Consider the following 14,728-nt stretch of genomic DNA (forward strand, 5'->3'; position numbering starts at 1 on the left):
TGCTTTTTTACAGTGCCCTAGAGTACAGGAAATCTGGAGGGTTTTAGGTCTTTTGAACCTGGTGAATCAAGTTTGTGATCTGGAGCAGGACGGGAGTGCGGTCCTATCTGAATTGATACTATCTAAGAGCACCATCAAATCAAATATTTCGGATGTTGACCGTGCTGAAATCATTGCGACGACGGTCTGGTATGTCTGGTGGGAAAGGAGGAGTTTAACTCATGGTGAGCATGTCGCCGAATCACCCAGATCGGCACATGCAATATCGGCACTTGTGAAGAACTTCTTCAGGGCAAGGAAGAGGCGCCCAGGTGCTGTTCGACATGGATAGCAACGGCCTCCTGATGGCATTTACAAGCTTAACGTGGATGCCGACTTCTCTGAAGACTCGGGGACGGGTAGCACCGGTGCGGTGTTACGATCAAACAAGGGAGTGTTCATCGTTGGTTCCTGCAGTGTTATATCTTTTGCCGAAGATGTCAGTTCAGCGGAAGCGAGAGCCTTGCGAGATGGACTTCTCTTGGCCAGCGAGGTGGGTGTGCAACAGATCATTGTGGAGTTTGATTGCCAGGATGTGATTGACACCATGTTACTCGACGGCAATTCACTCGGTCCAGCGGCGGCAGTATACGAAGAGTGCTCCTTCCTCGCCAAGAACTTTATTCTGATCCAATTTGCCTTCTGCCCAAGGAAAGCAAATATGGTAGCTCATACCCTAGCTAGGTTTGTTGAACCCACTAGAACTATAAAGTGGATGGAGGAGCCTCCAGGCTTCCTCATAGATACATTAGCTAATGATGTAAGTGTTTTTTCACATGAAATATAAAAGCCGTCAGGCTTTCCCCGCTCAAAAAAAATAAACACTCTTCAAAAAACAGCATGGGGAGGGGGGAGCCCAGATGGGCCAGCACAGCAAAGAGGGAGGCCGCGGCCTTTTTTCTTATTCGTTTCTTTGTTCTTGTTTTTTGTTTTATGTTTATGTGTTTTTTATACTTTCAACTATTCCACATATATATAAATAAACACCTTAAAAACACATCTGATAAATGTTGAAAAGTATTATAAACATATTGAATAAGTATTATAATTATTAAAAATATTTGATAATGTTGAACAAGTAATTTAATATTTTGAATAATACTAAAAAGTTGAACAAGTATTTGAAAATGTTGAATAAGGATTCAGAATACTTAACAATGTTGAGCAAGTATTAAAAATTAGTGAATAAGTATTTGAAACATGTTGAATAAGTATTAAAATGATGAACGTATTTATAAAGTATTGAATAAGTGTTCAACCACGTTGAATGTGTATACAAAAAATGTTCAAAATGTGCCATAATTGACAACAAACAAGGATGGAAAAGTCCAAAACAAACCTTAAACTTGTAGACGAAAGCTAAATCAAACCTTGAACTCCCAATCCCACAAATCAACACACCAAACTCTATGATCCCGGTCTATTTTAAACCCTAGACCTGTTTGTCATAATGGGAATACTACAATCCCGACCGGGCATAACCTGCTACTTTTACAGACGAGAAATTGAGCGGGCCCATTATACCCTAACAAGAATTCGTAAATTTTAAAGAATAAATGCGCATTTCTAAAATAATTTAGAAGTTAACAAATGTTGCTGTTCCTGTTTTCTAATTTTGGCACAAACTAAATTTTATTTTGTGTTTTTAAAATAGGTTTGTAATTTTGAAATTTTATTGTCATTTTTCAAAAACTCTATGTTATTTTAAAAAAATCACATTTGTCAAAAAAGTTCAGAATTCCAACAATTATTCACATGCTAGGAAAAAATATTTGGATAATAAAAAATTGTGTCAAATTTTCAAATAATGTTTTTCCAATTTCGTATAATAACTCTATGTTAATCATCTTTGTCAAAATTTCCATGGAGAAAATTAATAACTAATTCTGAGGTCCAAAATCAGTTACATAACCAACAAATACATCTCCTGCCTCTCAAATTAAATTCACAAAAGCACCAGCTTTGAACTACAAAGTAAATAGGAAAACCTACAAAAAAGAAGATTCTCAATAGAATAGGAAAGGTTGTATTATCAATGGCCCCACATACATGAGCTTCCATCACATAGAGAAGCTTCCATCAAAAGGCTTGAAACATGTAAAGTAATGTACAATGATGTTGTATCTGATGCATAAGCTTTGTGAGTGTCACTATAAAAAAAACCATATTTACATAATTCCTACCATATTTGCATTATAATTCTCTAACGTTGGATAGGGGTTCAGTGACAAATGCTCTTAGGTCGGTTAAAAAAAAGCACATAGAGTGATGCAATTTTGCTGGAAGAGCACGACGGGCCTTTGCCGCGTCGATGAGTAGGTTAGAGCATCTGCACCGAAAACTTACAAATCCGGCCCCACAAACGTTCGCGGTCGCGTCCGGACGCGTCCACGGACACTACCCGGTCACACCTCAAGTAATGCATTATACAACCGGACACCTCACATCTGATATCTCAAATTCATACAAATCATTCAACTATCACGCCGACGCATTGTACACATCGTTCAACTACTCCATCACTACTAAGATGTCATCAGACTACCAATATTTGGCATGTTTGGCTATGGTGGACATCGAAGTATCGATCGATGATTCATCAAGCCGGATCTTCTCGTCACTCGAGCTGTCCTCGTCGTCACTCACTTCCTCCACCTCGTTCGATGACGGTCCTGCCATTTCACGGATGCTTGATTCTACTCGCGGACGAGGACGCGCGTGTTCCTCAACTGTCGTTTCTTCAAAATTTGGGGGTGAATGGTTTCCTCCTCTGCGGCCGCCTCCGCCTCCGCCATTTCCTCCTCGAGATTTTTGATCGATTCTTGATTCTTGATCGATTAGTACCTCTGCCTAATTGATTAGTGCCTTCGCTCGGGCACTAATAGCCGCCCGCCGCATCAAGCGCCTCCACCTCCGCCGGTCGTTGGAACCAAGAGTGTGTGTTGAGAGGACACTATGGAGTCGCGGCGGACAGATCCTGCCGTCGGCCGGGCGTTGTCCTCGCGGGAGTGGCGGAGTGCAATTCGAACTGCCATTGCCTCCTCCAATTTGCAGGGGACGACCCCCCCCCCCCCCCCTTAGTTGATGTATTCAGACTGATGGGAGTCGGATCCGTTGTCCTCCATGCCAGAGAAGGACGGAGATCGCCGGAGGTGAGCTAGGATGACAGATGAGAGTGGAGGAAAGTGTGATTTGCTCCACGAACCAATGGGGACGAATATATATATGGGGTCGATGCGGGCCAGGCTGGCGTGTCCGGGAGCATCCGGGTTTTCTCATATTTAGGCTGGATATGAGGGATGTCGGTCAGCCCGGACGTTTGAGACCCGTTTGAGGGGTTCGGTTAAATCGCGTTTTTGTGATGGATTAGTGCCCGGACGGGTATTTAGTCGTTGAGGTGACATAGGCTGATCGATCAAGAATCTTAGAAAATTTGAGCCCGAACTTTGCAGGCTTGACCATGTCATGCCATCTGAACAAGGTTTTTTAATTTGAGCCCGACCTGTGTATTTTTAAGAATTGGCCCGAAGATGTCGGTTTATATATTGAGAGGCTCCCCAATTCTCATTGAGCACTTCACCTTCATTCCAGCACTTTCCCCTGAGAGAGAGCATCGTCCGCTTGCTCCCATGGACTTGGTTTCCCCAGCCTGTAACAGCGGCGAGTACTCCGACATCATCTTCATGGATGAAGAGTCGATGCGACTCGCCATGGCATGGTCACCGCCACCAAGTCCGCCGGCATCGGTGGGGTTCGGCGGCCGCATATCACCTTTGGACACGGCCCTCATCCCTGCGCAGGCATCCGAGCGCCCCCGGTACTGGCGCCGCCGGACCTGGCGCTGGAACTCGTCGGATTTTGGATACAAGCGGCCCCTGAACTGGGTGGATATGCTACGTGAGCTTTCGTGTTTCGTCCTTTTCCTTAGCTCCTTTCACCTTCGTTTTTTTACTTCAATCTTCTGATCTGCACTGTATAGGTTCTTGTATTGAATTCAAAAGGGAACTGGAGCATGTTAGCAGTAAGTGGCATCCCCACGCTCCCCTTCATGATGGCAGCACAGATGGTTCCTGCCTGTTGAAGGAGAGGCTTACACATGCTTTCCAGTATTTGAAGGAGTCCACTGATTCATGCCTGCTGGCTCAGGTTTGGGAGACTGTCAAGCACCAAGGTCGTCATGTGCTTACCACTTCAGGACAACCTTTTGTGTTCAGTAATCAGAACACCGGGCTTCTTCAATTCAGAGACGCGTCCATGATGCAAATAATCCCTCCTGACAGCACTAATGCAGGGGAATTTGGGGTAACGGGTCCCGTATTTAGCCTCAAAGTCCCAGAATGGGGTCCCAGTTGTCAGTGCTACAACAGCGAGTATCCACTGCCTGACCAGGCGTTACGCGTGTTTGACCCTCATACGAAGTCATGTGTTGCTGTTGTTCAACTTATGATGCTAACACAGAAGGTGGACTTCGAGCCTGAGATTGATTTGATGTGCAAAGGACTTGAGGTGAGGTTCTTCACACCCAAATGTTCTGTCGCAGCAACAATTTTGTATGGATTACTTGCAACGGTTTACCACGTTATTTTATTCTGTCAACGGGCAGTTAATCTGTTTTTTTTTTAACCTAACAGGCAGTAAATCTCACAAGCACGTATATGCCATCCCGCCCAAGTGCCCAGGTTAGCGTTTCGATCAACAAGATAGACTAGGAAATGTATTGCATATTTAGTTTTTAAGGGACATTTTTTCACCTTTACGTGCTTAATTCTTGTTTTAATAAAGAGCTCTTTTAAGATGCTCCCAAATTGATATAGACCGTTATTTATTTTAGTGTAACAGTTAATAACTATAGTATTATCTCTGATGAGTACAATCTTATATAAATGACTCTAGGTGCAAAAATTTGATTGTTTGTTATATATTTAGTTGAGATTTCGTGAAAATGCATGCAAAATTCTTCTACAGTACAAACCATGTCACACTGCAAGGAATAATAATAAGAAGAAAATCTCAACATATTATGGTACATTTTATTTTGCATGATCGTATGCATATAAGTGTTTACTCCGTACATTCGAAGGAGAGTGAACATTAAATCTGTCAGGGTAATTCCTTTCCAGCTTGCTAAACTTAAAATTCTGTGTAGCTTACCGTTCCAAAATAACTGTCTCAAGCTTAGTATAAATTTGTATTAGAGCTAGTACAAAGTTAAGACAGTTATTTTAGGACGGAGGGAGTATTACCCTCGATCAATTAAGAAGCATCTTATATCTTCCCTTTAATTAATGAATATAGTTTTTTTCTTTTCACTTTTCAAGATATCTACTCGCGGAGACTTTGGTTCTCCTCAATTCAGTGACGTGCCTGTGACTGGGAATGGGGAGTTGAAGGAAACAGATGCCCCAAATCAAGAAAACGGGCAGTGTGAATCAGCTTTGGTGCTTGACATAAGTAAAAGGATGCGAGGGAACACTGAAAATGCTGCATCAAGCATCAAAGTTGTCCAACATAATCCTTCTACGCAGTCGATAAATAGACCGAGATCAAAACCAAAACCAAGATCAATAGCATGGCATCACTTCAAAAGGGAGGATGGAGCGCGGGCGATTTGCAACTATTGCAAAAAGGTCTACGCAGCTGACACAATTCATCATGGGACTTCCCGTCTCTTGAGGCATCTTGAGCATGCCCATGGAATTGACCCCAAAGCCTCATCTTCAGATACTAGTCGGAACTAACCCCGTTTGCTTTGGTTTTAATTGGATTGTGGGCAAGGCAACCATTTTTAACAATCCAACTGTTGGGAACTCGTGTGGGTGTGTGCAGAGTCCTATGCACAGTCCCCAACAGTTCTGCTTGTAGCTTGCGTGGTTGTACCGTTGTGCTAGAACTTTCTTCTTACTTTTGTCAGTATTACTCTGTTCCCGTGTTCGTCGCAGCTATATTCGGTTTAAAAGTGCATTAGCACATGAAAAATTCGATGTGGCTCGTACCATCATATAGTACCATTGTGTGAGCCGTTTGCACACCTCGGGATATTTGTGTGCAGTTGTATTCTAGTTTTTGTCTAAAAAGACCACGTGCACAACCGAAGACACATGTCACATGTCCTCACGGTCAGAGGCGGAGGCACTGTTCACTCGGACGCTGAGGCATCACTATTCACACAAAATGAACAGTACCTTTGAAAGAAATTCAGAAGAAATAGCGAAAGAACACAGAAACATCTGAAATTTTGCACGCAGCTAGAACACTCAGTCATCTTTGGTGCCAACAAAATTCAGTTTTTTAATTTATTCTGCTATTTTTTGAATGTTTTTTCAAAAATATTGTTCATCCCTAGTGAATCGTTCCTCGTGTGAACAATGCAGTGAATAGTTCTGCCGCCTCCAGCCGTTGCGTCAGGTGTTACGTGTCGGTTGGCGCACCCGCTGTCACGGTCGGGGGCTCTTTTCTGTAAATTTCTATTGAAAGTGGTATTTTTTCACTTGAAAGCAGGTGGTCCTTCTGAACAAAAAACCGTTGTATTCATCAAGGTATTGTGAATGTGGATTCGTTACTGAACAATGACACTGATCCTTGTAGGGAAAAGTCCAAAATAAACCTTGAATTTGTAGGGAAGAGTCCAAAATAAACCTTGAATTTGTAGGGAAAAGTTCAAAATAAACCTTGAATTTGTAGAGAAAAGATAAATCAAACCCCAAACTTTCAATCCCTGAAATCAGCACACCAAAGTTCGTGAGCCCGGCTTATTTTAAACCTTGAGAGGTTTTACACGTTATTCGCTGAATAGGGCAGGCCCATTAGTGCAGTCTCTCGCGCTGGTATGGTTTTTTTTCTTGTTGTACTTTGTTTTTTCACTGGTTTTATCTGGTTTTTCTTTGATCGTTATACTTTTGGTTTCTTTTGTTTCTTTTTTGATTTTTTTGTATTGTTTTCCTTTGTTATATTGTTTTCTTTCCCATGGCAATATTTTTTCAAATATACGTCTTACATTTCTTAACGATAAAAAACATTTTATAAACTATACGAACATGTATTACATTGTTACACATTGTTAAAATTGTATATACATTTTTTAAACACGTGTCATGTATATTCTGTTAAGTGTATGCCACATTTTTTACATCATGCAAACTTTTTCTGCACTGTATACATTTCTTTCTGAAAATGTCACAAGCAATTTTTTTGAAAGTAGTGAACATTCTTGAAATATTACACTTTCTTGAATGGAAGAAACATTTGTTTGAATTACACGAATATTATATACATTTTACATAATATTTTAAATAACATGTACATTACTCTAAACTCCTAATACTTTTTAGATGTCACAAACGTTTCTTTACAAATTTGTTCAGGTTTATGTTTTTTCTCCCATTTTTCTAATTTTCGAAAAGTGTTCGCAGTTTTAAAAAATATGTTTCAAAAAGTGATCGCCTTTTCAAAATTGATTGTTTTTCAAAAAAAGAAATATTCGGAATTTTCAAAAAATAAACACTCTTTATAATATATGCGGAAATTACCAAAATTGTTTATGTTTTCAATATTTGTTTGCCCCAAATTGTTTTTTTCAAATTAGACGCTTCGGTGTTTTCCAAAACACGAATAAATTACGAAATTGCGAAAACATTATTTGAACATTTGACACAATTTTTTATTATCCGGATAATTTTTCCTAGCATGTGAATAGTTGTTGGAATTCTGAACTTTTTTGACAAATGTGATTTTTTTAAATAACAGAGAGTTTTTAAAAAATGATAATATAATTTCAAAATTACAAACCTATTTTAGAAACACAAAAGGAAATTTAGTTTGTGCAAAATTAGAAAACAGGAACATTTTTTAACTTCTAAACTATTTTAGAAATGCTCATTTATTCTTAAAAAGTTACGAATTCTTGTTGTGGTATAATGGGCCCGCCCAAATTCTTGTCTGTGAAAGTAGCAGGTTATGCCCGGTCGAGATTGTTGTATTCCGAGTGTGACAAACAGGTCGAGGGTTCAAAATAGACCGAGATCACACAGTTTGGTGTGCTGATTTCAGGGATTGGGAGTTCGAGGTTTGATTTACCTTTCGTCTACAACTTTAAGGTTTGTTTTGGACTTTCCCATCCTTGTGTGGTGTCCATTATGGCGTATTTTGAACATTTTTTGTATACACATTCAACATGGTTGAACACTTATTCAATACTTTATAAATACTTGTTCAACATTTTAATACCTATTCAACATGTTTCAAATACCCATTCAATATTTTTTAATACTTGCTCAACATTGGTAAGTACTTTTTAAATATTCTGAATACTTATTCAACATTTTCAATTACTTGTTCAACTTTTTAGTATTATTCAAAATATTAAATTACTTGTTCAACATTTTCAAATATTTTTAATAATTATAATACTTATTCAATATTTTTAAAATACTTTTCAACATTTATCAGATGTGTTTTCAAGGTGTTTATTTATATATATGTGGAATATTTGAAAGTATAAAAAACATATAAAAAAACAAAAAACAAAAAACATGCGCATGTTACCAGTAAGTGTTTAAGGCCACTTACTGCTAACATGCGCCAGTTTCCTTGTGAATCCAGTAGAACGACCTGTAGAGAGCACGTGAGAAGATTGAAGTAAAAAAACGAAAGTAAAACGAGCTAAGGAAAAGGACGAAACACGAAAGCTCACGTAGCATATCCGCACAACACTCGTTGTCCCACATAATTGGACTGGATGACATAACACACTCACTACAAAGCTCCAGCCACAGAATTGCTTCGAGCTCTTCCAATCTCAATTCCTTCAGAATATGCAGTCAGAATGTATGATGAAAGGGAACGGCCAAATAAGCTAATGGAAGTCCTCATGAAACCTTTGGCTCAGGGCTAACCTCCAAGGACTAGATTCCTGGTGAAGGACTTGAAGTATGAGCCCAGAACTGCCTACATAATTTTGTCATATTCCATCGCACTTATCAAAGGGCATGACAAGGAAGAAGATGTTGTAGGCATTATGAAGAATATCATGTTCAACGTCATTCATGTCATCCCAATGAACCTTCATGATTTCTTCTTGAGGACTTTGGTCGATAATGCTTTGTCGCCATTTAAGTTGAAGATTTATGCGCCTTGGATCATGAGATTCATCAGGAATAGATTCGCCATCAACTACCAAGCTGACTTTTAGAATCACCTCGGCTACTTGTCGCCTATCAAAGACATCAAAAATCTTTTGAACCAGTTGAAGGCAAAGGCAAGTGAAAGTGCAGTCATGCCCTTAATCGTGTTTTGGTGTTGCTGACAACACACATATAGATAACTAATCACTAATCCCCTTTAAGCTGTTGTTAATGATCATGTGTTGATAAGGACAAGCTCATGTGCTAACAAGGACAAGATCAAGATAAGCATTCCGAGTACTACATGCTTGAATCTTGTGGATGCTCACATGGTGGACAGATGAAGATGAATACACAAGCTAGGCTTTCCACATTGTGTATGGAAGAGCTTCTTGAAGACTTCATCATGTCTTGCTTTCAACTTGAGTCAAGAAGGAACAACAATACCAAGCTCAAGTGAAAGGCTAACTCAAAGGTACCAGTTCCTTTGACGTTAGTGGTGCGGAGTGATGATCAGCAAATAAAAGTATACACACAAGTATAGATCATCGATACCCCTTCTTTTTTATGATTCTTGAGTCTTTAGGGATCCCGCACTATTAAGAGGGGATCACTGGGTATTGCGATAAATTTGCTCAAACTACATCTCTACTTTCCTGCTCATGCCAAATCTCCACTGCTCTGCTTTGATCCCAAAACAGAATCAATGCCTCGGACATCCGGCTTCCTCCGGACGTCCGAGGGCCGGACGCCCGACCACTTCGGAAATCCGGAACCTTATACCAGAGCCAAAGTCTCGGACATCCGGCTCCCTCCGGACGTCCGAGGGCCGGACGCCCGACCACTTCGGAAATCCGGAACCTTGCACCAGAGTCAAATACCTCGGACTTCCGGCCTCCCCCCGTCGTCCGAGGGCCGGACGTCCGACCGCTTTCGGAAATCCGGTGCCCTTGAACAGAGCTGAACTCTCGGACATCCGACCCTCTCTTCGGACGTCCAGTCCCTGTTCGACTACGAAGTGGCCAACTGATATGAACACTTCTTCGGTCGTCCGACGCCTGTCGGACGTCCGGAAACCGTCGGACGTCCGACCACTGTCAGACTTAAGTGACCCCAACGGTTACTTTAGTCTCCCCACTATATATACCTCCCACCCACTTCGTGAGAGGGAGTCCAACACAGCCATATCTTCATAAGAACAGTTTTCTACCTCACACACATTTGCTCATACCAAATCTTAGATCCCAGGAGCATTTGTGAGCCCCTTTGAGAGTTGTTCCAATCAAAAGATAAATCGTCTCCCTCTCCTCCTCTCAACCCAAGCTATTTGAGATTTGAGCAAGTTTTGAGCATTCCTCATGATCTTGTTACTCTTGGAGGTTGGAGACTCCTAGGCGGTAGGAGTTCTTCGGAGAGGAATCAATCCGTGTGATTACCCCCAGAAAAGTTTGTGAGGGTTTGGAAGCCACTTCAAAGGCTTACCACTAGTGGTTGAGAAACGCCTTCGTGGTGTTATCTCAAAGGGAGAATATGGTGAGCCTTCGTGGCGTTGGTGTGCCTTCATGGTAACATGCACCTCTCTAACGGTGACTAGCTTCCCTCCAAAGAAGTGAACATCGGGATACATCTTTGTCTTCGTGACCTTGGTTATCCTTAACCCTAACTCCTTACTTGTGGTTTACTTGTGTTACTTGAGCATACATACATTGCATATTGTTTGTGCTCATTATATTGTGTTGGCTATTTCTTTGTACACGATTAATCGTTCAAGCATACCCTCTATATCCACACGTTCACACTTGCAGCTTTTGATATATCGTGTGCTATAGTGTGATCTAGTATCTTGTGTCGTTCACCTGCTCGTCATGTGATATAGCTCAAGTAAGTTTGTGTAACTTACTTGTGCTTGTTAGTAACCGTGTTGTGTCCATCTTGGTAGATCATGTTGTTGGTGCATGTTGCAGTGCCTATTGCATTTAGGATTTGTGCTTGAAAAGTATCCTCTTAGTTCATTTCCGCATTAGGTTTAAGCCAAATCCGAAGAAGTTTTTAAATAGCCTATTCACCCCCCTCTAGGCGTCATCGTGGTCCTTTCAATTGATATCAGAGCAAGGTCTCTCTTTAATTAGGTTTCACGACCTAGAGAGTATCGATGTCGACTATTGGACTAGTGCACAATGACACCTTTGACACTGATGGCACAAATTATACCCTATGGAGAATTTGTATGCTTCATCACTTTCGGGCCATGGGCCCAAATACTTTACGAATTGTTCTTGTAGGAATTACCGACAAAAAGGATGATGCATCTTCATCTACTAATGAAATGTATCTTCATTGTGAGGCTTTTCTTTCCATTCATCGAACCATAAGTCCTGAAGTGTTTAAGTCTATCTCGACTTGCAAGTGAGCTCATGAAGTTTGGGCTAAACTTGAAGATATATATGGTGGGTCCAATCTTGATGAAGACGATATTATGATAAAGGAGTTGGTGCATGAGCTCTTCACTCTTTTAGATCATAAAGAGTCCACCACTACTTCCATATCCGATTGCTTGCACACCTCAACATCTTCAATCTCACAAGGTAATGACATGGTGAGTGAAGAAATATATGTTGATGAAAATGTCATGGCCTCTATGGAATACGAGCATATCTAGCACCACACATAGTGTAAATTATTGTGCTGATAGGTCATGCATTTCACCTAAAGATCCCTCTACAAATGTTTGTGGTGATATGCATCCTTTCCCGTGTCCTCTTGATCAAAATATCTTGTTTCTCCCTAGTTGCTCTATGACTAATCATTTAGGGGAAATCAAGAAATATGAAGTACTTTTGACTAATGAAGAATCTGATTCACCAAAAGAATCATCATCAACTCCTCCAGTTCACATGTGCCTCATGGCAAGAGGTAATAATGAGGTATCATCATCCCTGTGCAATAATGATGATATTTGCGACGAGGGTGATGATGATGACTTGACTGAAAATATCTATGTGATCAGTAAAATTCTTCATAAAGCTAAAAATAACGCTCTTCAAAGATTCCAAGATGTTCTTGCTTACTTTGAAAATTGTAATGATTCACTTAATCATGAACAAGCTAAAAGTGAACAACTTGAACATGAACTTGAGAAGAGTCATCAAGCATGTAGAGACTTAAGATCTTCAAAAGGAGAGATTGAAGTTGCTCATGATAAATTTAAAAAGGATTTTGAGGTCCTTCTCCTTGAATGCAATAATGTCAAGGGAGAGCTCATCAAAACCTCTAAGATCTATGAGGAGCTTCAATCCACTCATGAGAAGTCTCTATTTGCTACTTACTCCTCTCATATTGTTGATGATACTTGTACATCTAACTTTACCTCATTTTAAGTATCAACATTGAAGGAGAATGTCGAGCTACATGCTCAACTTGATTTACTAACTAGCAATTATGGGAAGTTGGAAGAAAACCATGTAATGCTCACAAGCTCTCATGCCAATCTTCTAACATCCCATAATGTGCAAAAGTTAGCTCATGAGGCTATCATCACCAAGGTAACATCAAGTGAGCCTCATATGGATAATGGCACCACTTCTAGTCAAAGTACTATATCTCCATGTGTTAGTCCTCGTAATTCGTCTACTCATAATGTTGCTACCTCGTGTGATGAATTACTTTCCTTACCTTGTTGCTCTAACATTGAAGCTTACACTTCCTCTAGTACTTGCTTTGATACTAACCGTGCAGAGGAAATCGAAGAGCTCAAGGCCCAAGTCACTTCTTTGAAGAAAGACTTGGAACAGTGTCATGAAGGGATGTCCACACTCAACAACGTCCTGTGTGAGCAAACATCTCTGAATGACAAAAATGATGTTGGAGTAAACTCAAACAAGAACAAGAGGGGCCTAGAACAAGTCAAGAATTTGGCCAAAATCATTTGCTTCAAGTGCAAAGTTAAAGGGCACTATGTTAGATCTTGCCCTCTGAAGACGAAGTCTCAAAGTCACAAGCAACAAGGGAAGCGGCCACAAACTCAATCACATACTCAGCTACAAGTTGAAGGAAGGCCTCTTCCCAATAAGACCCAAGCCAACACTCCCCGAGGTGAGAAATCAACTGGGAAGAAAGCAAAGGGTAGATGTTGCTACTTATGTCGTGAGAAGGGTCACGTCGCTTCATCTTGCACGAGAGGTAACTTATCCAACCCAATCACTATTGATGATATCTATTCCCTTGGGAACGATAAGGTTGGCAATGTGTTTGCCAAGTTTGTTGGTACTCAAAATGGTGTCAAGAAAAGAACCATTTGGGTTGCCAAGCCTATTGTGACTAACCTTTTAGGACCCAACGTAGTTGGGGACCAACAAGCTCAAACTTAATCAATAGGTGACTTTGGAGGACATTGGAGACTTGGATACACAATGAAGATTTGAGGACTCTTCATCATTTGTATTATCTCAAGCCAAGTCATTTGGATTATCGAGCTCATATCCCATATCCAATGTGCCTCTTTGCGGTAACTTGTACTTAAATTGTTTACATTGAAAGTTGCCTGCCCCACTCCTTCTCATGTCTAGGTTTGGTACCTAGCATGTACTTTGACATGTTGCGCCTACTAGTATGATTGTTATGTGTTATCTATCATGTGTAGGTCGTTATGTATGTCATATAGTTGTGTGTAGTCCTGATCATTACTTGCATCCTAGTTGCACCGTTGTGTGGGTCTTTTGAGACGTTAATAGCTCATCACATTAAGGGGGAGAGTTCTGCTCTACGCACATCACTAACCCAAAATGTGTATATATGTATTGGACTCCATCTAGTATCCATGGTGCAAGATTATCCAATCATTTCGTTGGATGTCAAAGCCATCCGAAGTTCAAATTGGCATCCACTTACCAGCTTAGTTGGATGATTGATTTCCTTGTATGATAAATACATGGATTATCACATTAAGGGAGTGTGATATGCTTTGTGCACGTCACAACCCTTGGGAAGATAAACATCCGATGTATGCCACTCAGAATCTACCACATGGGGTTATCCTATAACTGTGTGGCTTGTCGTGCTCCACGTAACTTAATTCGCATAATAACCCTTTTGGTGTTTAAATCCCTTAGATGTGCGTGAGTATGACATTCTACTACACCTATACTCATGGCTTAGTCGCTAAATCGTACTTGAAGGAAGGACATATATGATGCAAGCCTTTCAAATTATTTCTCTACACTATGATCTAGCTAATTAGGATGTTAACGTATGATATCTAAACATTATGCTTATGGCTAAACTCCCATGTCACACTTGTGTGAGTATAAAACGATCTGTGTGCTCGTTTGGCATCTACCACCACTGATAATTCCAAATACCATTGTGTTCACTCACACATGGTATCTCTTGCTTGGTAGTGTTTTCATGGTCATCCTATTTCGGCCTTTCCTCCATTTGACCTACATAACTTGCCGAGAAATTAATTTGTCTTCCGGTAATCTCCCATGCATGTGTTTGAGGTTGTATTATTTACTTTATAATGATGTGGGAGTTATAATCGTATTACCTACACTGATATATCTACTGGAGTG

The 14,728-nt window shown here is 40.5% G+C and overlaps 1 protein-coding gene across 1 annotated transcript; it reads left to right on the forward strand.

Moving 5' to 3' along the window:
* The first annotated feature begins 3,668 nt into the window (after positions 1-3,668).
* On the forward strand, positions 3,669-6,005 carry LOC123405829 (protein NLP3-like). Its single transcript, XM_045099370.1, has 4 exons — positions 3,669-3,936; positions 4,019-4,545; positions 4,671-4,718; positions 5,358-6,005. The coding sequence occupies exons 1-4, from the start codon at positions 3,669-3,671 to the stop codon at positions 5,775-5,777; spliced, it is 1,263 nt and encodes a 420-aa protein (XP_044955305.1). The 3' UTR covers positions 5,778-6,005.
* Positions 6,006-14,728: the final 8,723 nt, after the last annotated feature.

This window comes from Hordeum vulgare, chromosome 6H (assembly GCF_904849725.1).
Source record: "Hordeum vulgare subsp. vulgare chromosome 6H, MorexV3_pseudomolecules_assembly, whole genome shotgun sequence".
Lineage (NCBI taxonomy): Eukaryota > Viridiplantae > Streptophyta > Magnoliopsida > Poales > Poaceae > Hordeum > Hordeum vulgare.

Bases quoted from the DNA above. Each gene is read 5' to 3' on its own strand.
- LOC123405829 (XM_045099370.1), top strand. From the start codon at position 3,669: ATGGACTTGGTTTCCCCAGCCTGTAACAGCGGCGAGTACTCCGACATC. The intron at 3,937-4,018 runs GTGAGCTTTCGT...TGCACTGTATAG, and splicing joins GAACTGGGTGGATATGCTAC to GTTCTTGTATTGAATTCAAA. The intron at 4,546-4,670 runs GTGAGGTTCTTC...TTAACCTAACAG, and splicing joins TGATGTGCAAAGGACTTGAG to GCAGTAAATCTCACAAGCAC.